Source organism: Aethalodelphis obliquidens, unplaced genomic scaffold (genome assembly GCF_003676395.1).
Source record: "Aethalodelphis obliquidens isolate GAN/ISIS:26980383/991018 unplaced genomic scaffold, ASM367639v1 scaffold3, whole genome shotgun sequence".
Classification (NCBI taxonomy): Eukaryota; Metazoa; Chordata; class Mammalia; order Artiodactyla; family Delphinidae; genus Aethalodelphis; species Aethalodelphis obliquidens.
In genome coordinates, this window is record NW_020837947.1 from 78,817,757 (window position 1) to 78,842,286 (window position 24,530).

The 24,530-nt window shown below is 48.2% G+C and overlaps 1 protein-coding gene across 2 annotated transcripts in view; it reads right to left on the bottom strand.

Moving 5' to 3' along the window:
• Positions 1-13,053: 13,053 nt before the first annotated feature.
• Positions 13,054-24,530, bottom strand: part of KCNQ5 (potassium voltage-gated channel subfamily Q member 5) — a 579,268-nt gene continuing 567,791 nt past the window's right edge. For both annotated transcript variants that reach the window (XM_027092557.1, XM_027092551.1), the window contains 3 exons: positions 22,001-22,132; positions 19,521-19,647; positions 13,054-17,242 (listed from right to left, as the gene is read on the bottom strand). In XM_027092557.1, the coding sequence (XP_026948358.1) occupies positions 16,412-17,242; positions 19,521-19,647; positions 22,001-22,132 (1,090 nt within the window). In that variant the 3' untranslated portion in view covers positions 13,054-16,411. The remainder of the gene's footprint in view (positions 17,243-19,520; positions 19,648-22,000; positions 22,133-24,530) is intronic.

Below are 24,530 nucleotides of genomic sequence, written 5' to 3' on the forward strand. Positions count from 1 at the left end.
CACTGTAGTCTATTAAGTGTGCAATAGCATTGTATCTAAAAAAATGTACATCCCTTAATTAAAAATACTAAATTGCTAAAAACTGCTAACATCATCCCGGCCTTCAGTGAGTCTTAATCTTTTTGCTGGTAGAAGGTCCTGCCTCCATGCTGGTGGCTGCTGACTGATCAGGGTGATGGTTGCCAAAGTTCGGGGCAGCTGGGGCAGTTTCTAAAATAAGACCACGGTGACGTTTGCCAGGTGGATTGACTCTTCCTTTCAGGAACAGTTTCTTTGTAGCATGCAGCGCAGTTTGATAGCATCTCACCCATAGTAGAACTTCTTTCAAAATTGGAGTCGTTTCTCTCAAGTTCTACCACTGCTTTATCAACACAGTTTATGTTGATAAAGCATAAAACCATCTCGTTTGAAATCTTTTGTGGTCATTTCAGCGATCTTCACAGCATCTTCACCAGGAGTAGATTCCATCTCAAGAATCCACTTTCTCTGCTCATCCATAAGAAGCAGCTCCGCATCCATTCAGGTTTTATCCTGAGACTGCAGCAATTCGGTCACATCTTCAGTCTCCACTTCTGATTCTAGCTCTCCTGCTGTTTCCACCACATCTGTAGTTCCTTCCTCCACTGGAGTCTGAACCCTTCCATGTCATCCATGAGGGATGGAATCAACTTCTTCCAAACTCTTGTTAATGTTGATTAGTGTGATTCTTCCCATGAATCACAAATGTTCTGTTCTTAATGGCATCTAGGATGGAGAATACTTTCCAGAAGGTTTTCAGTTGACTTTGTTCAGATTCATCAGAGGAATCACTATCTCTGGCATCTGTAGCCTTGCGAAAGGTATTTTTTTTAAATTAATTAATTTATTTTTGGCTGCGTTGGGTCTTCGTCGCTGTGTGTGGGCTTTCTCTAGTTGCGGCGAGCGGGGGCTACTCTTCGTTGCGGTGTGGGGCTTCTCATTGCGGTGGCTTCTCTTGTTGCGGAGCACGGGCTCTAGGCACGCGGGCTTCAGTAGTTGCGGCTCGTGGGCTCAGTAGTTGTGGCGCACGGGCTTAGTTGCTCCACGGCCTGTGGGATCTTCCTGGACCAGGGCTCAAACCCGTGTCCCCTGCATTGGCAGGTGGATTCTTAACCACTGCGCCACCAGGGAAGCCCAGTGAAATGTATTTCTTAAATAATGAGACTTAAAATCAAATGACTCCTTGATCCGTGGGCTGCAGAATGGATGTTATATTACCAGGCATGAAAATGACATGAATCTCGTTGTCCATCTCCATCAGAGCTCTGGGGTGACCAGGTGCACTGTCAACGAGCAGTAATATATTGAAAGGAATCTTTTTGTCTGAGCAGTAGGTCTCAACAGTGAGCTTACAATATTCAGTAAACCATGTTGTAAACAGATGTGCTGTCGTGCAGGCTTTCTGTTCCATTTAGAGAGCACAGGCAGCACAGATTGAGGATAATTCTTAAGGGCCCTAGGATTTTTGGAACGGTAGATGAGCATTGGCTTCCACCTAAAGTCGCCAGCTGCATTAGCTCCTAACAGGAGAGTCAGCCTGCCCTTTGAAGCTTCACAGCCTGGCAGTGACTTCTCCTCTCCAGCTATGAAAGTCCTAGATGGCATCTTCTTCCAATAGAAGGCTGTTTCGTCTACCTTGAAAATCTGTTCACCTTCATGAATTATCTCAGCCAGATCTTCTGGATAACTTGCTGCAGCTTCTGCATCAGCACGTGCTGCTTCCCCTTGCACTTTGTTGTTATGGAGACGGCTCCTTTCCTTCAGCCTCATGGACCAGCCTCTGCTGGCTTCAGACTTTGCTTCTGCAGCTTCCTCATCTCTCTCAGGCTTCAGGGAGTTAAAGGGAGTTAGAGCCTTGCTCTGGATTAGGCTTTGGCTTAAGGGAATGTTGTGGCTGGTTTGATCTTCTGTCCAGACACTAAAACTTCCTCCATATCAGCCATAAGGCTGTTTCTCTTCCTTATCATCCGTGTGTTCACTGGAGCAGCATTTTTAATTTCCTTCAGGAACTTGTCCTTTGCATTCACAATGTGGCTGTTTGGTGCAAAAGGCCCAGCTTTCAGCCTGTCTCGGCTTTCCTCACTAAGCTTCATCATTTCTAGCTCTTGATGTATACTGAGAGACGTGCAGCTCTTCCATTCACTTGAACACTTGGAAGCCATTGTAGGGAGATTAATGGGCCTAATTTCAATATCGTGTCTCTCAGGGAACAGGGAGGCCCGAGGAGAGGGAGGGAGATGTAGGAATGGCCGGTCGACGGAGCAGTCAGAACACACACAACATTTATTAAGTTTGCCAGCTCGTATGAGTGCGATTCTTGGAGCCCCCAAATAATGATAGATTAGAGGTCACTGCAACAAATATAATAGTAATGAAAAAATTTGGAATGCTGTGAAAATTGCTGAAGAGTGACACAGAGACACAAAGTGAGCAAATGCTGTTGGAAGAGTAGTGCCGGCAGACTTGACCCACGCAGAGTTGCCACAGACCTTCAATTTGTAGAAAATGCAATATCTGTGAAGCTCAATAAAGTGAAGTGTGATGAAGCGGGGTCACCTATACACGTTTAAACTCAATCCTCTGTAGGGTGTGGAGAAAAGGGAGCCCTTCTGCACTGTTGGTAGGAAGGTAAATTGGTGCAGCCACTATGGAGAACAGTAGGGAGGTTCCTCAGAAAACTAAAAACAGAGTTGTCATATGACCCAGCAATCCCACTCCTAGGCATATATCTGGAGAAAACTCTAATTTGAAAAGATACGTGCACCCCTATGTTCATAGCAGCACTATTTACAATAGCCAGGACATGGAAACAACCTAAACGTCCATCGACAGATGAGTGGATAAAGATGTGGTACATATATATACAATGGAATATTACTCAGCCATAAAAAAGAATGAAATAATGCCATTTGCAGCAACATGGGTGGACCTGGAGATGCTCATACTAAGTGAAGTAAGTCAGACAAAGACAAATATCATATGACATCACTTACATGAGGAATCGAAAATATGACACAAATGAACTTATCTATGAAACAGAAACAGACTCCCAGACATAGAGAACAGACATGTGGTTGCCGAGGGGGAGTGGGGAGGGGGATGGAGTGGGAGTCTGGGGTTAGCAGATGCAAAGTATCATACGTAGGATGGATCAACAACAAGGTCCTGCTGTAGAGCACAGGGAACTCTATTCAATACCCTGTGATAAACCATAAGGGAAAAGAATATGCAAAAGAATGTATAGGCAGGTCCCAGCAGCTGGGGTTGGGGCGTAGGAGGAGTGGCAGCGGCCAGCAGCCCGGGCGCCACGCCCGCCAGTGGGCACCCCGCAGGCGCCCCCCCCCCCCCCCCCCCCAGGACGCCCAAGAGCAGGGTCAGCTCCCCCAGGGGGCGACGAAGGAGATCGGTGAGGTGGTCAGCTAAACCGGCTCCTGCAAAAGTGGAACCAAAGCCAAAAAGGGCGGCGAAAAAGGATAAGTCTTCAGACAAGGAAGGGCAAACAAAAGGGAAAAGGGGAGCAAAGGGAAAACAGGCCGAAGTGGCTAACCAGGAGACTAAAGAAGACTTACCTGCAGAAAACGTTGGAACTAAAAACGATTACAGCCCGGCCTCTGACGAAGCACGAGGGAAAGAAGCCGAGTCTGATTAATGCCACACACCCGGTCCTATCAGCGGTCCCTGTCTCCCTTCTTGCACGATCCAGAGGAAGAGTTTTAGCAACGATTTTGTAAATGCAAGCTTATTAGGAGCGCTAGAAACGTTTTTGAAAAGGAGGCTATCCCACCTCATCCCATTTTTTTAAGTGTAAATGCTTTTTTTAACGAGGTGAAATCATTTGCTGGTTGTTTGGTTTTTGGTACAACCAGAAAATAGTGGGATATTTAATACGGGAGGCTTTGATTGTCTTGGGTGTCAGCCTAACATTCCATAGATGGGCGGTAGCTTTTATATCCTATAATACAAAGCACACTAAACGGCAGTGTGGAGTCAGTTATGCATTTAATGTCTTGGACACTTTATATTGCTTCGCTTCCCGTGTTGTTTTTGGTAGAATTGTTTCCTAAAGCAAACCGCTCACTCCTTGACTTTGGCCCTCCTGGGCAGAATTCTGTGCACTCTGTAACATCTTTGGTCCTGGTAGTCCACCTTTCCTAGTAACTTTGTTAATGTGCTGTGAACAATTGACACGTTGAGTATGCAGTGTGTATGATATTAACTTGTGTATTAGTGAGATTTGTGATGTAACGGTGTATCCATATTTGAAGATATTGGTACTTGATATCCTGTTAAGGAAAATTTGCTTCCAAATTTTAAGCTGGAAAGTCACTGGAATAACTGTTCAGAAAAGAATCACAACTACGTGATTTTTTAGATTTTTCATACCTATGTTAAGTATTGTCTACAGATTGAAATGTCTGGGACTTCCCTGGTGGTCCAGTGGTTAAGACTCTACGCTTCCACTGCAGGGGGCGTGGGTTCCATCCCTTGTCAGGGAACTAAGATCCCGCATGCCGTGCAGCATGGCCAAAAAATTAAAAATAAAACAAACAAAAAACCCAACAAATTGAAATGTCTGTGTACTGATCAATAAAATCTCAATTATGAAAGAAAATAATGTATATATGTATAACTGAATCCTGGATCATATGGTAGCTCTATTTTTAGTTTTTTAAGAAACCTACATCCTGTTCTCCACAGTGGCTGCTTAAGGTACTCTTCTTATGTGGACAACAGGACTTCACCTGATTATTATTATTATTTTTTTAAATAAATTTATTTATTTATTTATTTATTTTTGGGTGTGTTGGGTCTTCGTTTCTGTGCGAGGGCCCTCTCTAGTTGCGGCGAGCAGGGGCCACTCTTTACTGTGGTGCGTGGGCCTCTCACTATTGTGGCCTCTCCTGTTGCGGAGCACAGGCTCCGGACGCGCAGGCTCAGCGGCCATGGCTCACGGGCCCAGCCGCTCCGCTGCACATGGGATCTTCCCGGACTGGGGTATGAACCGGTGTCCCCTGCATCGGCAGGTGGACTCCCAACCAGTGCATCACCAGGGAAGCCCCCAGGACTTCACCTGATTATTACCAAAACCTATCTTGCTTATATAGAGTAACGTTTAGAAACTTTCCAATTTTAAAACACCTACTCCTACAGAAAACTGCTTCTCTGAGAAGGATACTCAGAGACGCAAAACGAGGGAAGAATGGACTCTTCAGCAGAGCTTGCAGGAGACCTGGCCAGATAACCAAGTCCCTCTTCACCTCCGTTCTGGGTGCTCCCATTCCAGTGGTAGAAAAGGTGGTCCAAAGTTTGTCTCTGGTTATGGATAATTACGCAGCCTTTGTTTCCTTCTTGGCCAGCTAAGAGCTTCGTTTGTTAGCAAACACTGCTTGCTACCCTGGTTCACTATTGGTCAGGGAGAATCATTTGTGGTTGGTTAAAAGGAAAGATGACCTGGCTTTCTAGAACAGATTCGGATGGAATAGGACCCGATTTCATGGCCTGGTTTTGAAATCTAGGCTCTTTCCTTGGTAGCCTATGAATAAGATTGATAATCACTTTGTTTCTAGTAATTATCTGTATCCTGTCCAGTCTTAAGTGCTACTGTGCAGTCATGCTCTTTTTTTATTTTTATTATTATTTTGGCTGTGCTGTGCGGCTTTGTGGGATCTTAGTTCCCCGACCAGGGATTGAACCTGTGCCCGCTGCAGTGGAAGCATGGAGCCCTAACCACTGGACTGCCAGGGAATTCCCTCATGATCTTTTTAAATGATTCATCATCTCATCTTGCAACCAAAGGCACGTGGAACTAACTGTAGTGGAGACGCAGACCATGTTCTCCAAATAACCGTGTGATGGATGGATTTTGATGATGGGATGGTGGGTCTGAACCCTGCAGATGAATGTCCTTTGTCTTCTGTCTTTTTGCCTTAGGCCGAAAAGGGAGACTGAAAAGTGAAAACACAGACCCACAAGTTGCAGCAGGAAGCTGGCAGATAAACTCTTAACAAACATTTCTTGCCAAACATAGACATCTCTTGCAGAACATTTTCACTAGTCAAGACCACTCAGTGATTGTGATGGAACAGATGGGGAAAGAGCACTTACTCTGTAACTAGGTTTGAAACCAGGCAGAGACAGTGACACTCTGCAAACAAGACGAATTAATCTGGGAATTCCCTGGTGGCCCAGTGGTTAGGGTTTTTACTGCCAAGGGCCTGGGTTCCGTCTCTGGTTGGGGAACTACGATCCCACTAGCCATGTGACAGGGCTAAAAAAAAAAAAAAAAGACCAATTGATATCCTTGCCTCCTAAGAATTGCCAAGATAACCACAAATTATCCCATTTAAAAAAAAAAATTATTTATTGGGCTTCCCTGGTGGCGCAGTGGTTGAGAGTCCGCCTGCCAATGCAGGGGACACGGGTTCGTGCCCTGGTCTGGGAAGATCCCACATGCCGCGGAGCAGCTGGGCCCGTGAGCCATGGCCGCTGAGCCTGCATGTCCGGAGCCTGTGCTCCGCAGCGGGAGAGGCCACAACAGTGAGAGGCCCACGTACCGCAAAAAAAAAAAAAAAAAAAATTTATTTATTTTGGCTGCGCTGGGTCTTAGTTGCGGCATGCGGGCTCTTAGTTACGCCACACGGACTCTTAGTTGCGGCATGCGTGTGGGATCTAGTTCCCCGACCAGGGATGGAACCTGAGCCCCCTGCACTGGGAGCGTGGAGTCTTACCCACTGGACCACCAGGAAGTCCCACAAATTGCCCCATTTTTACAAAACTGGCCTCTGCTTCTCTAAACACTCCTTAGACTCATGCAGCCAAATCCTGTGATAGGCTCCCTCCCACCCATCCCATAAAGAGGCTCTGTGTTCCTCTCTCTTGATGCAGGAGAGTAAACGAGGCTACTGTGTGGTCGGCAGGCGGCACCCTACGGTCTGAAGGTTTGTGCACCCACAAGGCATACCTGAGTTCCAAACCCCCGAGGCGATGGTCTCAGAGGTGAAGCTTTGGGAGGGAGCCTCATCATGAAGGTGATGAGTGTCCTCCTAAAAGAGGCCCTGGAGAGCTTGCGCTCCCCTTTAGCCACGTCAGGACACAGCCGAAAGGAGGCTGCCTGCGAACCAGGGAGGTCTCACCAGACGCCAGATCTGCTGGTGCCTTGGTCTTGGACTTTCCGCCTCCAGGACTGTGAGAAAGCCCATAGCCCATGGGATTTTGTTACGGCAGTGCCTGTCTGAACCAGCGAGGCCACTTGGAAACCCCTATTCCAGAACCTTCCACCCCACAACCCCAGGCCTGGTTCACCCCCGGCAGATCTGCTCCAAGATCTGTTCAGACTAGAATGAAGGTAGTTTTTTTTTTTTAATTTGTTTTTCTTCTTTTTTTAAATTTATTTATTTAATTTTTGGCTGCATCCGGTCTTAGTTGCGGATTGCTCTGTAGTTTGCACCTCTAGTTGTGGCGCACGGGCTTATCTGCCCTGCAGCATGTGGGATCTTAGTTCCCCCACCAGGGATCGAACCCGCATCCCTTGCATTGGAAGGCGGATCCTTAACCACTGGATCGCCAGGGAAGTGCCTAGAATGAAGATACTTTTGAATTCCTGGGCATCAGGGAGGCAAACACGGATCAGATAATCCAATTTGGATGAAGGGATTGGTGAAGAGCAGATAATTAGTTGGAGTGGATTTTCTTGAGAGCAGCTGCAGGGCCAGGTCACCCCTCCCTAGGGTAGGTTGTGTAGAGGCAGTATTTAGGCAGACCCTGGGCCTTTGCAGGTTTCCCTAAGTCCTGCTGGGATAAGTTCCTGGACTTGGCCCTATTCAGAATCGGCTGGGAGCAGTTGGACGCGGAGATCAAGCAAGCCGTGGTGGACGGTGCCCGAAAACTTTACCTTTCCTCTGGAATTTTACATAGAATAGGACCAGGGGAAGCTCATGTTGGTGAGTGGTCCCAGCCCATTCCCCGCCCCTCACCTCCCCGCACTGGTCCTCCTGGCCCGCCTCGCAGGCCACCTGGCCCGGACCTGGCCCGCATCATTGAGGCGCACAGCCAGACCCTCATCCGGCTGGAGGCGCGCTTCGCGACCACGGGCCTGACGCACGTCCTCGTCGTGGGGCCGGCTGAGTCCAGGCAGCGGCTGTTCTTAGGATCTGGAGGCTTGGGAGCTGGGACCCCCAAAGCCGGGCCCGAGGCGGGCGACCTCAGAGGACTTGATGGTAGAGTCGCTGGCATCTCGGCTTCCTGGAGGATCACCGGCCTGGCTGGGCGTCCGGGGGCTCCCCCAGCTCTGGAGAAGGGGGCGCCCTCGGGGAGTGAGCAGAGGCCCCGGGAGACGCGTTTGGGGCAGGGGAGGCCCGGGCTGCGGTGACTGCCCTGGGGTCCCAGTGTCCCCCCGCCCTCTCCCTGCAGATGCGAGATGCTGCGGTTTGCGCAGAAGCTGCCCCTGAGCCCGCCCGACCTGGCCGCCGCGCCGCCCATCGCGCTGGACCCGCCGGGCCTGTTTTCGTCCCGCCGGAGAGGGAGCCACCGTCTCCCTTCGGCCTTCTCAGGCGTCCACTTATGAAATGTTTGGCTCTAGGCGCTTTAGATTTCGCTCTGGCAGTAAAAGGATTTTGCTCTCCCAGGGCAGTCGAGACGTGAGGGGAGTTTTGGGTCCACATCGGTAAAAAGACCTGAAGGGCATTGACACGAGGTGGCATTTGTGGCCCGGTCTTATCCCTCAAAGGCCACAAGTCCCCCGGGGTGTAAGAAAGTGGTCCACCAGCAAAGATCCGCTAGAACAAGTGGCCCAGTGCGCAAAGCCTTTGGTGCCCTGCTCCTTCATTCAGATGAACTTCTCTGGCCCGCGAGGGGCTTCTGGGCCAGCGAAGGAGAAGCAAACGGGAAAGACAGCTGCTTCTCTGAGACCTGGAGCTTCCTCAGGCTGCTCTGGGTTGAATGAAAACAGGGGCTTCTAGGAAAGGTCCTCTCCTAGAAGCCCAGGGTCCCCTTGGACCTTAAAGGGCAAACAAGAGGAGAAAGGTGGGAGTCCAGGTGGAGGCAGAAAGTGGTCCCCCGCCAGCGGCCTGGGAGGTGGGCGCTCGGGCCTTGTCCCCAGATTGCCAGCCGTAGGGGCTGGGATTGGTCGTGGTGGGTGTTTCTGGGAGCAAAGGGTCCTGAGGTCTCTCAAGTCATGAATAACTTGACTAGTAAGGCTCTTAACCCTCCATTCCAGAACCTCCCTGGCTGCCAGATCCTCTACCCGGGAGGATAGACTCCAAAGAGGGGGGCATGAATGGTTTAAGCCAATCATGGTGCGACTGCTACCAGGTTCCAGAGTGAGCGTGTGACCTGCATTAGTCTAATCAGGGGCCGGCAAAGGATTTACATCCCGCTGGGCTGGCGCCCCTCCCCCCCCAAGAAGTAATCAAGGCGCTTGTGGTGGCACCTTGTGGACAGCGAGAGGATCCGCCAGTACTTTCCTCCAGACCAGGGGGAAAGCAGGCAGGACGGAACGCCGACATCACTGAACAAACGGCTCTGTCTGGAGCCACCCTGAACTTCAGTTATGCTGGATAATAGAACGTCCTCGGGTTTTCTTTTTTTTTTTTTTTGCGGTACGCGGGCCTGTCGCTGTTGTGGCCTCTCCCGTTGCGGAGCACAGGCTCCGGACGCGCAGGCTCAGCGGCCGTGGCTCACGGGCCCAGCCGCTCCGCGGCATGTGGGATCTTCCCAGACCGGTGCACGAACCCGTGTCCCCTGCATCGGCAGGCGGACTCTCGACCACTGTGCCACCAGGGAAGCCCCTGTCCTCGGGTTTTCTTATACCCGCAGCCAAATCCATCCTAACCGATAGGTTACCTGTGGTCAGGTGGTGAGGATTAAATTCGGTAACACCTGGGAAAGCCCTTATTGGCTCAACACTGGGCAGTCACTCAGCATGAGTTGCTACTTTTTAAGCTTGTTTTGGAAGTTTACGTGATTTACAAGGTTGTGTTTGTTTCAGGTGCACAGCAAAGTGATTCAGTTACACATATATATGTATTCTTTTTCAGATTCTTTTCCCCTATAGGTTAGTACAAGCATTGAGTAGAGTTCCCTGTGCTCTACCGTAGGTCCTTGTTGGTTACCTGTTTTATATATAGTAGTGTGTTCATGAGTTATTTAAAAGTCTGGGATCCACAGACTGTAGGCCAGCTCTGGCTATGGGCTTGGCATTGGTAGGGTATAAAGAGGGCTGGGGAGCTGGAATGTGGTTTCATGGGGCTCAGGGAGCAGGGAAGGGAGACAAAACCCCCTTTTCTCCTTGGAGCTCCAGGGAAGTGTGAGTAATCAGGCCTCCTGGTGAATGGGCAGAATCTAGGCCTGGGTACCATCCATGGGGTCTGAGGCAGTGTATTCGTCAATGGAGGAGGGACAGAGGCGAAGGATGCTGAGGCCTGGGGCGGGGGGTGAGGGGGCTTCTTCTCCCAGTCCTGCAGAAACACGATTACTCACTATTTGGCATTCATTAATTCCATTAATTTCTTTCCCTTTGGAAAAGCCCAGAGACCTTTGGGAGAAGTAGCCGATCAAATCTGTGACACAGTGTGGACGAGGCTGAGGGTCACATCCTCCTTGAGAGAAAGACCTCTGAAGTTAGGGGCTGGAAACTGCTGAAACTGAGTAAAAGGCCAGAGAGACCAGGACACTTTCACCCATTCAGGGTTCTTGAGCGCCTTCTGCCTGCGTGGCCTGGCGGGGGATGCTTGGGGGATATTGTGACATGTCCCCCTCAAGAAGTTTGTCTGGGACGTCCGACCGAGGTGACTTCGGGCCCAAGGGAGACATTCAGAGCTGATGCTCAGGGCTGGAGACCCCCGATTGCGTGGGACCCCAGCGTTAGTAGCTGAGGTCACGGGTGGGGCCACCAGGGGAGGGTGTGAGGGGAGGAGAGAAGGGTGGGATCTGGAGCACTGACTGCAAAGCAAGGAAAGTAAGGAGCTTGGGACAGTGAATAGAGAGGACTGATCCAGAGAAGCAGGGACAAACGGGGGTGGGGGGCAGTTTTAAAAGGAAGGCAGGCTGTTCACAGCGTTGGCGGCCCCAGAGAAGCCAAGAGGGATGCTGACTGCATGTGTTTCCGGGAGGTCAGCAAGTGCTTCCAGGAGGTCATGCTGAAGGGCTGGAGCTGGTTGTCTGGGGGGTGGGCAGGCATGGGCCTGACTGTCTTGCTGGCTGGTGGATGGATGCTGGGGAAACAGAAGTACCTTATACAACGTACGCTATAAATCGTTGGTTCTAAAGAAGGTGCGATGTGGAGAGAAAGAAAGAGGAAGGTGAGCTCTTGCCGTGCTGGTCATGGGAGAGGCTCACTTCTGTTACTGAGTGGGAGATGCCGCAGATACGGGGAAGGAGGGGGTTGGGATCCAGAGCAGGAGAATTAGTCGTCCCTAAGGGAAGAGCTCCCCCGGGGAGGGGCTGACGCATTTCCTCCCCCGAGTCCTGGAAGCAGGAGGTGGTGTTGCATGTGGTCCGGAGGCCTCGGCGAGGAGATGCAGATACGCAGAAGCATCTGTTGACCTGGGCTGCGTGTGATGTGCTGCCTTGAGCACGGGGGCTGCCCCCAGGGCAAGGTGCGGGTACCTAGCTCCTGGGGTCACGGGCTGGGCAGGGTTTGGCGGTGCTGGAAGGTAGGCACACCACTGTAGGCAAAGGAAAGGGGAAGTAGAAGCAAGTAATGGAAAGAGATGGGCCTCGCTAAAAAAAAAAAAAATTGCAAGCAGGTGAGAAGTTGAGAAAGTCGGTGACAGTGTGTGGGAAGCCTGGACCCCGATGCTTAGCCCGGAGCGCACTGGACTTGAACTAGGCAACAAAACCATGATAGGAATGAATGGGCCATGGGAACGGGCAAAGAAATATATCACACCAATGTGCCTTCGGGTTTTCTATTTATTTATTGGAACAGAAAAGTTGCCCTTCACCAGTCTTGTGGTGCTGTGATTTCAGGGCAGTGCATAATCTGTAGTTTGCACGTAGCGTATCTGATAAATTTCTGCTTGGAAATGTAGTAAAAACCTCAATAACCTGGAGTTAGGTAGGCCAGAGGGTGAAGTCTTACTGTAACTAATTAAAAATTTTTAAAAATTAAAGAAGAAATTTTTACTTGTACCAGGCGCTTGAAGTAGTCGAAAGCAGGGTGATGAAAGTGGGCATTTCAAGGTCTGGGAACCTACTTGTACCCATGATGAGGGTAGAATAATTGTCCGTATATTTTGCTTTTAAAGGCGGGACTGAGAGAGGCTGTAAGGTAGGCGCGAAAGCGTTTGGAAGCCGTTTACGTTTTTGAGTTGGTCAAAGCAAGCACGTTCCAAGTTTGCTGATTATTTTCGCTCGTCTCCGGAAGGTGACAGGACAGGCAGGGAGACCTGGGTGCGCTCCTCAGAGACATGGGGGGAGGCCCCTCACGCGACAGCCCCTCACCCTTCCTCCTGCGTCTAAGGCGGCTCTCTTAGGGCTTTGTTGCTTTGCGTTCCAGAGCTCTAACATTCTGAGCCTCCTTTCAAATAATTCCACTGCACTTAATGATGCACACTGTGCAAAACTGCTAGTGGAACAGAAGGGGGGGGCGGTTCTAGGGCAGAAGGGGAAGATCCCTTCTGGAGCAGAAGCCCCCTGGTTGGGCAGCGCTGGGTAGGTGCTACAAATGGTCATTCTGAGCAGCCAGAGGTTCCAGCATTTGGGGACCTGCTGGTCCCCACTTCTTATCACTCGTTTAGCAAACCCTTTTATTATAGCTGACACAGGGCTCATATGGGCTGGCATCTGTTTTGATATATCAAATTAAAAACATATAAAAATAAATATTCAGTATAATATCAAGTTAATTTTTCTTATGATACCCTCAACAACATTTGCAAATCTCTCCTCTTCCCCAGTTACCAATGGTTTCTTCAGCAACACTGGAAAAAAGGTAATTTTTAATTTCAACCCCAAATCTGTATACGATCAGTTTCATCGACTGGGACCCAGTTAGTTCAGAACAAACCAGTTAGTACGAGATGAAAGCAGTCACACTAGCTGTTTATAGACATCTTTTTAATGTTTTACTTTAAAACAAATAATCCCAGTAAAAGAGAGCAAAGGAAATTACATTTGAATGGTAGCTTGAAATGGATATGATATTCCTGATTTATTTGTTTTCAGGAAACAGACAACTGCATTGTCATACACGACTTCCAGAACTGCTCACTTAAATGCACATAATTATATTAAATTAAGTTTCTCTTACAAAAACACAACCATGTCATTTTAAGGCAAAAAATAGCTTCTGGGGAGATAAGTTAACATTTATGATATTTTCTCAATCTGGATGAAGTGACCTATTCACTTAGTTGCTCACTTGCATCCTTCCTTATAGTTTGCTTTGCAAACAGGCATGAGAATTAGTCACTTTGTGCCTGATTTCCTCCTCTCTGTTAGACTTGTTTTACTGGCAAATTAAGAATGTTCAGAATCACTGAGCCAAGGGGAGGCAAGAAAGGCACCTTAGAACAGGAGATAAAGACTTAAAAACTCAGTCAAGTGTCTTCTTTAAACGAAACTTGCAATCTACACGTGTTAATTTAGTTGAACACAATGCAAACATTTAGATCAGACAGAGCAAAGTTTCTCAGTTCACCTCCTAGAAGGGATGTTTGCCAGGAAGCGGTAGCTTGATCAGCCCCACGAACTGCAGAAGGCAGACGAACACGGACCGAGAAAGCCGGCGGCTGATCAGCGCTCAGCTGAATTGTGCTTCGAGACGCCGTCTGGGGTTGACCGAAGGGACTTTGCTAAGTGTAAGTGGGAGGCCCCTCTCGGCTCTGCCGAGAGGAACAGAGCAGACACAACCCTCCAGTTTTCACACAAGACAACCGGCTTTCGACATCCAGGACTTTTTGCGCTATAGAGTAAGACAGACACAAAATGGTCATGGCTTGGATGTATGAAAGCTTTTCCTAACATGATTTACCACGCGGGGCTGTGGGTAACCCTCAGTGATGGGCTTAGGTTTGTTTCTGAATCTTCCGTCTTCAGCAACGCCGGATGAACTGTGCTGTGTCTGAGGCCTAAAGGGGCCAGAGGGGTCCCCCGTACATTCAGAGTTCCTGCTGCCAGTGGGGTTTGACCCGGACAGTGTGTCCAAGACTCAGTGCTACCTGAAAGCTGCTATCTCCTGCCTCTTCCTCGGCCGACACCTGGAGAGGCCTGCCGTGCACGGCGGGGGTCTGGCTTCGGGTCAGTGGAGGGGTAGGGGTGTGTGTGTGTGTGTTCTTGTGTACAACCTCCTTGGGAGGATGGATCACAACTTTGAGTGGATACGTGGGTAGATGAAACATTGCATTTAATACTTTACTAACACTCTGTGTTTCGAAAATGAAAATAATGGCTTCGAAAGCTTGAGAACCTCTTCTTAACTGGAGTGTCAAATTTAGACTCTCTTCTGCATATCTCCAGCACCCAAGCACACGCTGAATGACATGCTCCGGGGGAGTGTGCTAGGATCCCGGTGGGGCGAGAAGAGGAATCTTGCCAAATTTCAGTGTTTATCAAAAAGGACAGGGTCTTCAAAGGCTGAGAAGCGCATTTTGGGTGAGTGGAGAAGCGGTTTACTTGGGGATGTCGGCTGGTGAAGTCCAGAAGGGAACTTGTGGCAGGGAGTCCATAAGCCTGTGGAGAAGAAAAGTCGCGGGGGGAGTCTGGGGTGGAGAAACCCGGCTGGGGAGAGAGTTGGGAGGGACTTGGCGGGTGTCAGGGCATCTTCTGGCCTCTGGGTGGCCGGCGACAGCCCTGCTTGGTCCTCCTGGCCGCTGGGAAAGTTTTCCCGGAGGCAGCACTACCGCCAAGGAAAAAAGTCTTCTTTTTAAGTCCTTCTGTGGTGAGAGTTTAACCAGTGTTCTCTCGCTTCTCCTGGCCCTTTGGGTGCCGTTACCTTGGCAGAAGTTCTGACGGTCTGGGCTAGCGAGGCTGGTTTCTAACAAGCGGTCAACTTTGCTTGCTATCTGGTACATACATTTCTCCTTTGGTGTCCCTTGGTCTTTTTGCTGCCATGCTGTATTATTAAGTGCTTTGATTCGCAGACCCCGCCAGTGTTACCTGACTTTGAACCATAAAATGTTTGTACCAGGAAACTGAGCCAGTAATTTCAGATTGGGGGCAACATTCTTGGGAAGAATAGAAAATGTGCACTACAGTATAAAAAGTAAAGGACGTTTAGTTTTAGCCTTCCATATGCAAAATGTACTACCTAATAGCAAAAGACATTCAGGGCATATTAAAAAATAAATGCCTTTCAAAATTCTCTGCTTGCATATAAGAATAAGGGATGTTTAGGTAGTTGAATTCCTTAGCAATATTCGTTTTCTAAAAAATCAAGGTCTTTCCTTTTGGTTTGCTTCCCTCCCTCTCACGGCCCTGGAGGGGGAAGTCGTTTTCTTGAGCTCACTTGTTTCCCGGTGTCGTGTCTGGATTCTTTTCAAGCCTTTTCCATCCCCGTCTCACTCACACGTCTGCTCCCAGGATCCTGCGTGTGTATCAGCCGTGGGAAGCGCCTCTCGCACTTGCCTGTAGTGGAGAGCGCTGCAGGACACACGGATCAGCCCTGCCCGGCCGGCTGTCCGCTTCTCAGGACTTGGTTTGCTCGTGTAGCAGCTGATGGAGCGAGCCATCAGGGAGTACGTTTCCACTGAAGTCAGATGTGTCAGAGTCAGCCTATTTGCCCCACTGGCCTTGACTTTCACTGTTTGCACATTTTCTAACCGAAGAACATTCTCGTCATAAAGAACATGAAAATGACGTGCAAAGTTGCTGGCCACAGCGTTAAGTCACCAAAAGCACACGAATTGACATTCAAATTACATTAATAATAAAATGCCTGACTAGGAACGGGTTGGCAAGTACGTCTTGGACAGGCAGCCGTTTCTGTGATTCCCCAATTCTGCTTTACTGGACACCCTGTCAGCAGCTGATACTATGTTTACGTGTACGCACGTCATGGCCTAATTCTGAAACTGTATTCTGTGTTTTACCACAAAGCAGAAATGCCTGAAATCTGAAGGCGCTTACTCCCATCATTTCAAAAGACAGAGTCCAATCTTATAAACGACCTGACCTTGACATTTTCACACACACCACAGCACCAGCAGTGTTGATTTCTCAGGAGTTTTAACGCGAGGTACCTTCCTGAATGAGGGGTAATGTTGTCCTACCTGGGAAGTTCAGCCGTCCCCTGAACATGCATTGTCATGCAATTAAAAGGTAACGGGCTTGGACACTGCCTTTCCTGCTCTTCCTGATTCTTGGGCATTCAACTTTTGAGAAGGGCTTCCCGAAGAGTTCATGCAGCGACGTGTATGGCTGAGAGGCTGCGGGGCAAGGGAAGCGAGCGAGGGCCTCATTTTAGCCTGGCATGGGCCCGGCCGAGGGCCTCCGCGGCTCCTGCGCTCCGAGATGATCGGGACCGTCCAGTCCTGAGACAGTCCGACGCCATGGCGGGTTCCCGGGCCGGCGGCCCCGCGTGCAAGGCGTCCGACCCGGTCTCCTCCTGACCCGCCTCTTCATCAGTTATAAACAATTTGGATTCCCTCCATTTGGGGTAAAAATCTTGGCTGCCCCTGGAGCCGCTGGACTCGCTCCCCGACAGCGGCACGTCCAGGTCCTCCGTGGACCGGATCAGGTTCTGCACCGACGCCGACTTGCCCCGGTCCTGGGCCGCCGCGGGCCGGACAGATAGCAGGGCCGCGCCGTCCAGGTCGAGGCTCTGGCGCAGCGCGCGCTCCTTGGCGGCCTCGAGGCGGGCGGAGACGTCGGGGAGGCCTTCATGCGGGCCCGCGGGGCCGGGGGCCAGGGCCCCCAGGGCGGGCAGCGGGGCCGGGATCTGCAGGGTGGCAGGAGCCGCTGGCCGGGCCACGCCCACCCCCGCCGCCGCCGGGCCGTCCCCCGGGCTCCCGGGCCCCTGGGCCGCCGGGGGGCTCAGCGCGTACAAGGTCTGCGCCCCCAGCTCGCCAGGCGTGAGGATGAGCTGCAGGCCCCGAGCCAGGCCCGCGCTGGCCGAGCGGGGCAGGCGGCCGCCGGGCGGGGCTAGGCTCTGATAGTCCGAGGTCTGCTGACAGTCGAAAGGCGGAGTCTGCAGGGGGGCCAGTGCGAGGGACGACGCGGAGCCTTTCCGCAGGGCCTGCTGGTAGATGTCCAGCAGGCAGTCCAGCTTGGCCTCGATGGACTGGACCTGAAAGAGGGGAAAACGTACACCTGTTGATAAGAATGTAGAAAGAAGTCCGGCTGTGCCTGCACCGTGAAGTCCGGAGAGGCAAGTAGTACGCAGTCCTGACTGGGCACCAGCTCAGGATGCCCCTTCCAGCCGTGAGGGCGGGAACGGACGGCTGAGAGGCAGGACGCTCCGCCGGCCGTCCGCCTGGTCTCCACTGGCGCCCTTCTGCCTCCCCAGCCTTTAAAATTGATTTTCAGGGGCTTCCCTGGTGGCGCAGTGGTTAAGAATCTGCCTGCCAATGCAGGGGACACGGGTTCGAGCCCTGGTCCGGGAGGATCCCACATGCCACAGAGCAGCTAAGCCCGTGCGCCACAACTACTGAGCCTGCACTCTAGAGCCCACAAGTCACAACTACTGAAGCCCGCGAGCCACAGCTACTGAAGCCTGTGAACCACAACTACTGAAGCCCGCGCACCTAGAGCCCGTGCTCCGCAACAAGAGAAGCCACCGCAATAAGCCCTCGCACCACAACGAAGAGTAGCCCCCGCTCGACACAACTAGAGAAAGGCCCGCACACAGCAATGAAGACCCAACGCAAAGATAAAATAAAATGAATTATAAAAAAAATAAGATAAAATTGATGTTTCAAAAACTGTATAAGCGCTGTACAAAGCAACTTCCAGACCCTCCTCCCCGATCAGGTTGCCCTTCCTCAGCCACTTCCCTGAAGACATTCTGGGACTTTACTGCTGCCTAGCAGGGAACTGATTCTGTAAGAAATCAAGACCCTAGATACTGGGACTTCCCTGATGGTCCAGTGGTTAAGACTCTGCGCTTCCACCACAGGAGGCCCGGGTTCCATCCCTGGTCAGGGAACTAGATCCCACAAGCTGTGCGGTACAGACAAAAAAACAAAAAAAAGACCCTAGATATCAATCTAGGCGATTCTAAATTTAAAAATAAAGGTATAAAATGCTTGGAATATTTATAATCAAATTGGGGGAGCATTTTGATTTCTAAAAACTGTCTTTGTATGAGATGATACACTCTCAGGGTCAACAAACATTCAGTGCACTACCATAGTTATTATGCTTTTTTTTTTATTGACATAAGAGAGACAATGAAAATAACCAAAACACAAATAAAAACTAGATCTTTGTTATTCTACTGTTGGAAATCTATAGTTGTTTGCAGTTCGAGTATATTGATGAGAAGAAATTTTCTATTTCTTATATGGAAATCCAGGTGTTTTAGAGAAACACTGTCTATGCATAAAGAAAATTTAATTTATTTGCTCTTTCTTGATGTTATTCCTTTTAAAATCTATTACTCACTAAAATACATCCAACTGCCTATAATCAGTTTTGATTAAAAAAAAATTCTGGCTACTTCACTCCTGTTAGAATGGCCGTCATCAAAAAGATAAGAGATAACAAATGCTGATGTGGGTGTGGAGAAAAGGGAGCCCTCCTGCACTGCTGGTGGGAATGTCAACTGGTGCAGCCACTGTGGAGAACAGTATGGAGGTTCCTCAGGAAATTAAAAATAGAGCTACCACATGATCCAGCAATTCCACTGTTGGGACTATATCTAGAGGAAACAAAAATTAACTCAAAAAGATGTCTGCACCCCCATGTTCATAGCCAAGACTCAGAGACAAGTGTCCACTGCAGATCAATGGATAGATAAGTTGTGGTGTGTGTATATATAAATATCACAATGGAATATTACTCAGCCATAAAAAAACAAGGCAATCCAGCTATTTGCAACAGCAGGGATGGACCTGGAGAGCATAATGCTAAGTCAAATAGGTCAGGCAGAGAAACACGAATACTGTATGATCTCACTTACGTGGAATTTACGACAAAAAACAACCCCCTTCCCAAACACATAGAAAAAGGATCAGATTCCTGGTGACCAGAGGCAGCGGGTGGAGGGAGGGGACCGGAGGCAGGTGGCCGGAAGGTACCGATTCCTAGTTATAGATTAACAAGTGCTGGGGGTGCGATGCACAAGGGGATGACTATAGCTAATACTGCCGTGTGGTACCCAGGAAGGTGTTAACAGAGTAGATCCTAAGGGTTCTCATCACAAGGAAAACAAGTTGTTTTCTTTCTGTGCCTTCCTTTTTATTGTGTCCCTGTGAGATGATGGAGGCTAAGATCATTCACAGTATAGGGAGGTCAGACCATTATGTCGTATGCCTTAAACTTACACGGCGATATGCGTCAATTATATCTCAATAAAACCGGAAAAAAATCTGGCTAAAAAGTTAAGCAGTTTAGTTGAGCTGTACCTGCTTTTCAACCTTGACCACTCGGCCGAGCATGCTGAGGTCATCTGTGGTCTCATGTTCTGCGGTTATTTTCTCTCTGCTCTTCTTATCTGATGTGATTTGCCCTTTTCCAAGAATTTGATCCACACTAGCAGAGAAAGAGATGTGATTATGAGTGCTGAAGGTGGACACTGCCCTAGGCTGGAAGGAAGGGTTTTGAAAAGAAAAATACGATTATCTCTATTTACGTAAGAGGAAATAAAAATGAACTTCTTCCAGTTGACGTGCTTATTTTCTTCACATGAAAATTACACGAGGTTAATTTTCTCATTATTCTAGTCCATGATGAAATCACTTATGGCTGATCTTCTGGAGGCAAAAAATGTCCTAAACTACCAAGTAATTTGTCTGTTTCCACCCCTGACCAGGTGTTTCTTGAATTCAACCACTTAAAAATGACAAAATCATAATTATGACTATTTCATGTTAATAACAGAACAGATTTTTCAGTGACCATTTATCATACATCTGACATATGGAAGATAAGCAGATAAGAAAGCTGTAGTCTCCATCTCAGGATTTCTAGTTGGACAGTATACACACATCACATAAGCAAGAAACTCCAGATTAGTTCTGCAAATTCTGCTGCAGTTGAACTTTATAGAAACATTGGGAGGGAACTATACTCAATATTTTGCAATAACCTATAAGGGGAAAGAATCTGAAAAAAAAAAGATATAAATGCATGTATCACTGAATCACTTTGCTGTACACCTGAAACTAACACAATATTGTAAATCAACTATACGTCAATAAAAACAAAGAAACAACAAAACCAATTGAACAAACATATGTTAAATGAAAAAATCCTGTTTGTAATGTTATGGCATTCTCTCCAGGTCAATTGATTTCTGGAAATTATCAAATTAGTTTAAAGATATCTTACTTTCAAAAACATTAATTCCTTCACCCTCAGAAAAATAAAACTTTACCAGAAAATCATAAATAATCATAGGTATAAATACAGGATCCTAATTTACATTTAACCTTTGTTTTAAATGATTAAATGGACGCTATTTACGTAAACTATTCCTACAATGCAGCATGAAATAAAATTTAAATTGCAGATCTTACAGTGTATTTTAACTAGTGACCCTATCACTATGAAGAAAAATAAAAGAAAACCAATTACATTTGTAATAAACAAACAAGCAAACAAAAACGTTGGGAGCCTTAGGTAGTTCTGTGAAAGGACTTGGAAAACCTTGGCTACCTGCGCAGAGACTGTAACAGGATCACAGGTGATTTAAAACAATTTCCAAGGAGACCTAGTCAGCCTAAATTGGACACTTACTTTCTTCCTTTTTGTGTGTTTTAGAACTGAATTATAAGGAACATTGACTCAACTTTCCAGTTTACTTTGTGTGCACAGGAGTACAGGCAGTCACGACATCTAATCCATTCAACTGCCGCTCTACAAGGACTGGGTCATTTGTTCATCTCTGGGTGCCCAGGGTGCCCAGTACACATTGCAGGTTCAATACTTACCTGCTGAATGAAATGAACAAAAAACCTGTGATTTCTGTAACTAATGTTATAGAAATCAACAGGTGTTTTACCAAGGGCCTAGTGTATGCCTCACCCTGGGCTAAGTGTGCTCTGGGCATAGACAAACATTGAAGACTCAGTCCTTGTGTTTTAAGAACTGTTCAAACGAATGCTGGTAGTTGGGGCCTGATAGTGAAGCAAGGCTGTTAAAAAAATAAAACTGACTAAATATTTTGGCTTCAAGATGACACAATCAAACTACATGTTTGAAATAACATACTGAACTCATTTCTTTCAACCACTAGAGAAGATGCTCCCTGGCAAGACGGTGTGTATCTAGCCCCGTGCAGGACAGGCATGAAGGGAAGGGCCCAGACTGGGTCCAGGGCCAGGGGAACAAGCTTCCCACAGGGAAGCAGTATAAGAGTCAACCCTGGGTCCTCAGTTTGACTCTCCGGCACAGTATTCCAAGGTGAGCTGCGCTTCTACTCCCTGCAGTGGACTCTACTCGCTTTAGGGGGTCAGAGGAGGGACAGGTCTGTCTTTGTGGGCTGGATGGTGGGTCAAGTTTAACGAAGGAGAAAGACTAGCTTTCCTCTGAAGGATGGTTAGGATTCAGGCGATAACGGAAATGACAGCGGCACCAACCATTAACATTCCCCGAGCACTCGGTGACCCTGCAGTAACTCATTCAATCCTCACCACGACCCTAGGCAGCCACTGACAATACCCCATTTTCACAGGTGAGACACTGAGACACTGCCGATACACTGAGGCTTTTAATGACTGATCTACTTTTAAATAAAATCTACGTTTCAACGCAAAAGTCCAGCTGTTCACTAAAAAAAGAGTTAGAAACATGGAATTCAAGAGTTTTCTCTACTAGGGAGACATTCCTCCCAGACAGTTTCTGTGCCTGTTCCTGTAGGACAAGTAACCCTCACGTTGCTCACCGTGTTTGCAGGCTTTTAATTCTGCACAGCATGTCCAGGTGACCAGCAGAATACTGTTCGATGACGTCTTTTACGTCATACGGGCGTAATGTTTCCTTAAACTTCCGTTTTGCGACGTGAAACTTCATAATTCTGTAAAAGCAACATACTACATATGAATCTTCATAACTTCACTAAAACAAGTCACCCAAATGGCTCACTAGTATATAGAAGAAACTCTGGGGGAAAAACATCATGCAGCAAATTATTTTAAGCTCCTGCAGAAAGGCAACAGAAAAGCCCGAGGTTACAGTGGACAATTTAAGAATATCTCCTGTGAGGCACAGCTTGAATGTAGAAAAACACACTAAAAAAGAGACTAAACATTAATACTTAAGTCTTGCACCTTTTTAATGTCCATTGAAACCCTGAATTAAAATCAAAGTCAAAATGCGATTCTACCTTTTCCATGTAACCCCAAGAAGTCCAAGATCAACACCCAGTGAATGCATCCCTATAAAAATATAAAAGTTGGGCTTCCCTGGTGGCGCAGTGGTTGAGAGTCCGCCTGCCGATGCAGGGGACACGGGTTCGTGCACCGGTCCGGGAAGATCCCACATGCCGCGGAGCGGCTGGGCCTGTGAGCCATGGCCGCTGAGCCTGCGCGTCCGGAGCCTGTGCTCCGCAACGGGAGAGGCCGCAACGGGAGAGGCCCGCGTACGCAAAAAAAAAAAAAAAAAAAAAAAAAAAAAAAAGTTGTTAAAATGGTCTTTTATGTAACTATATACATTTTTGAGATGCAGATGTGCTACAAACTCTCATTCTCTTTAGGGAAATGTACATTTGTATAGAAATCTATGAAAAATTTCATAAATTATTTCTGCAGAATACTGCTCAATTAGGTACCCAAGGGTTTATTTTTGTTTTTTTGTTTTTTTTTTCAAACATAACACACTCATCAACTAAGCTGGATGTCTAAACTCTTCAGAGCCAGAGGTTTTATTTATTCATTTGGCCGCACCGAGTGGCATATGGGATCTTAGTTCCCCGACCAGGGATCGAACCCATGTCCCCTGACGTAGAAGCATGGAGTCTTAACCACTGGACCGCCAGGGAAGTCCCTCCTTTGGCCACCAGAGGTCTTTTTAATTACAATGTCTCCCCCAACATGGACTCCGTGTTTTAAAACAATATTTCGTCAATAAATTTCATGATGTCATGAAGAGCGAAGCTTCTTGAGATAACCAGTTACTGCAATAACTTGATATAATTCCTGGGGAAAGCAAAGCAGCACAGCATTTTAATGAATCTGTGCAGCCTTACTGCAGGTAAATGTTAAACTTGTTGGTGTTTATTCAACTATTAATTGGCTCATAGACGCTTATTATCACGCTCATGGGTCCCAGGCTGCAGATCAGTCAGCTAGGCTCTAGGAACCAAAACTTATTGTTCCTTGGAGGAAAGTGGGAAGATTAGGGACAAAAGTAGCGTTTAAGTGGAAAATTACCTATCCTAAGCGATAGCTGATTGCAACTGGTTATAAAGCCCCAAACTCGATCCTGGAATTGTATTAACTTCAATCTGACTGTCTCCTAATCATGCCTGAATCATTTGTCCTTAATATTCTTACCCCCTTTCTCTACCACATTGGTTTTCCCTGGCCTACCGGGTGAGCATCACATTCCCTAGCACATCCTGCAAGGCCGTGGGTGGCCTGGCCTCTGCCCACCCCTCTCACCTCATCCTCATTCACTTCCTCCTTGGAACTCGAGGACTTTCCTCTTCCTGAAGTCCTACAGGATACTTAAGACTCGGTTCTAACGTCGCTGTTTTAATGGAAATTTCTGCAGTTCTTTCCAAGCAGTTAGTCACTTGTCTATTAGCCTTCGTTTTAGTAACTAACATGCCACACTGTGATTACTTGCTTACATACGGCCTCCACCAGGCTGTAGGAGGTCCAGACTGCAGGGCTGTCTCTGTCTGTCTGGAGGCTCCGCCTGGCTAGGGAAGGGGCTGACGGGCGGAGGCAGCGCCCCTCTTCTCCCCAGACGTTCACCCATCTCCACCTGCTCTTCTGCCTGCAGCCCCACACCAGCCCTTCCAGATTCTCTCGTCATCAAAGTGCTCATTTCTCAGAGGTCTGTCTTGGCACGCTACCCAAAATGCTAACTGTTCAGGTTCAGCTCAAGCACGGACCTCTCGAGGAGATTCACTGAGGTCAGCAGCTGTGTTTTTCATCCCAGCAGCTCATAAGCTCCCTGGCAAGGATCAGCGATTCAGTACATGCTCGCTGAAGAAACGGATGTGAACGAGCTCCTCTCTGGTCGCCCAAAGCTGTTCTTGCTGTTCCGTGCCAAGGCAGACTCCTGACACCTTCTGAACGGAACAGAGCTGAGCTCTTCAAGGCGCATTTCAGGGAGACCATAAGACTCTGACTCTGTTTCGTGAATACCCCAAACTTTCTAAAGTAAAACAAATTTGTGTATTCATTAATGATTAGGACCCTGCCTGATTCAGAAAAGAATCCGTTAAATAGAGATGCTTCTGAAAA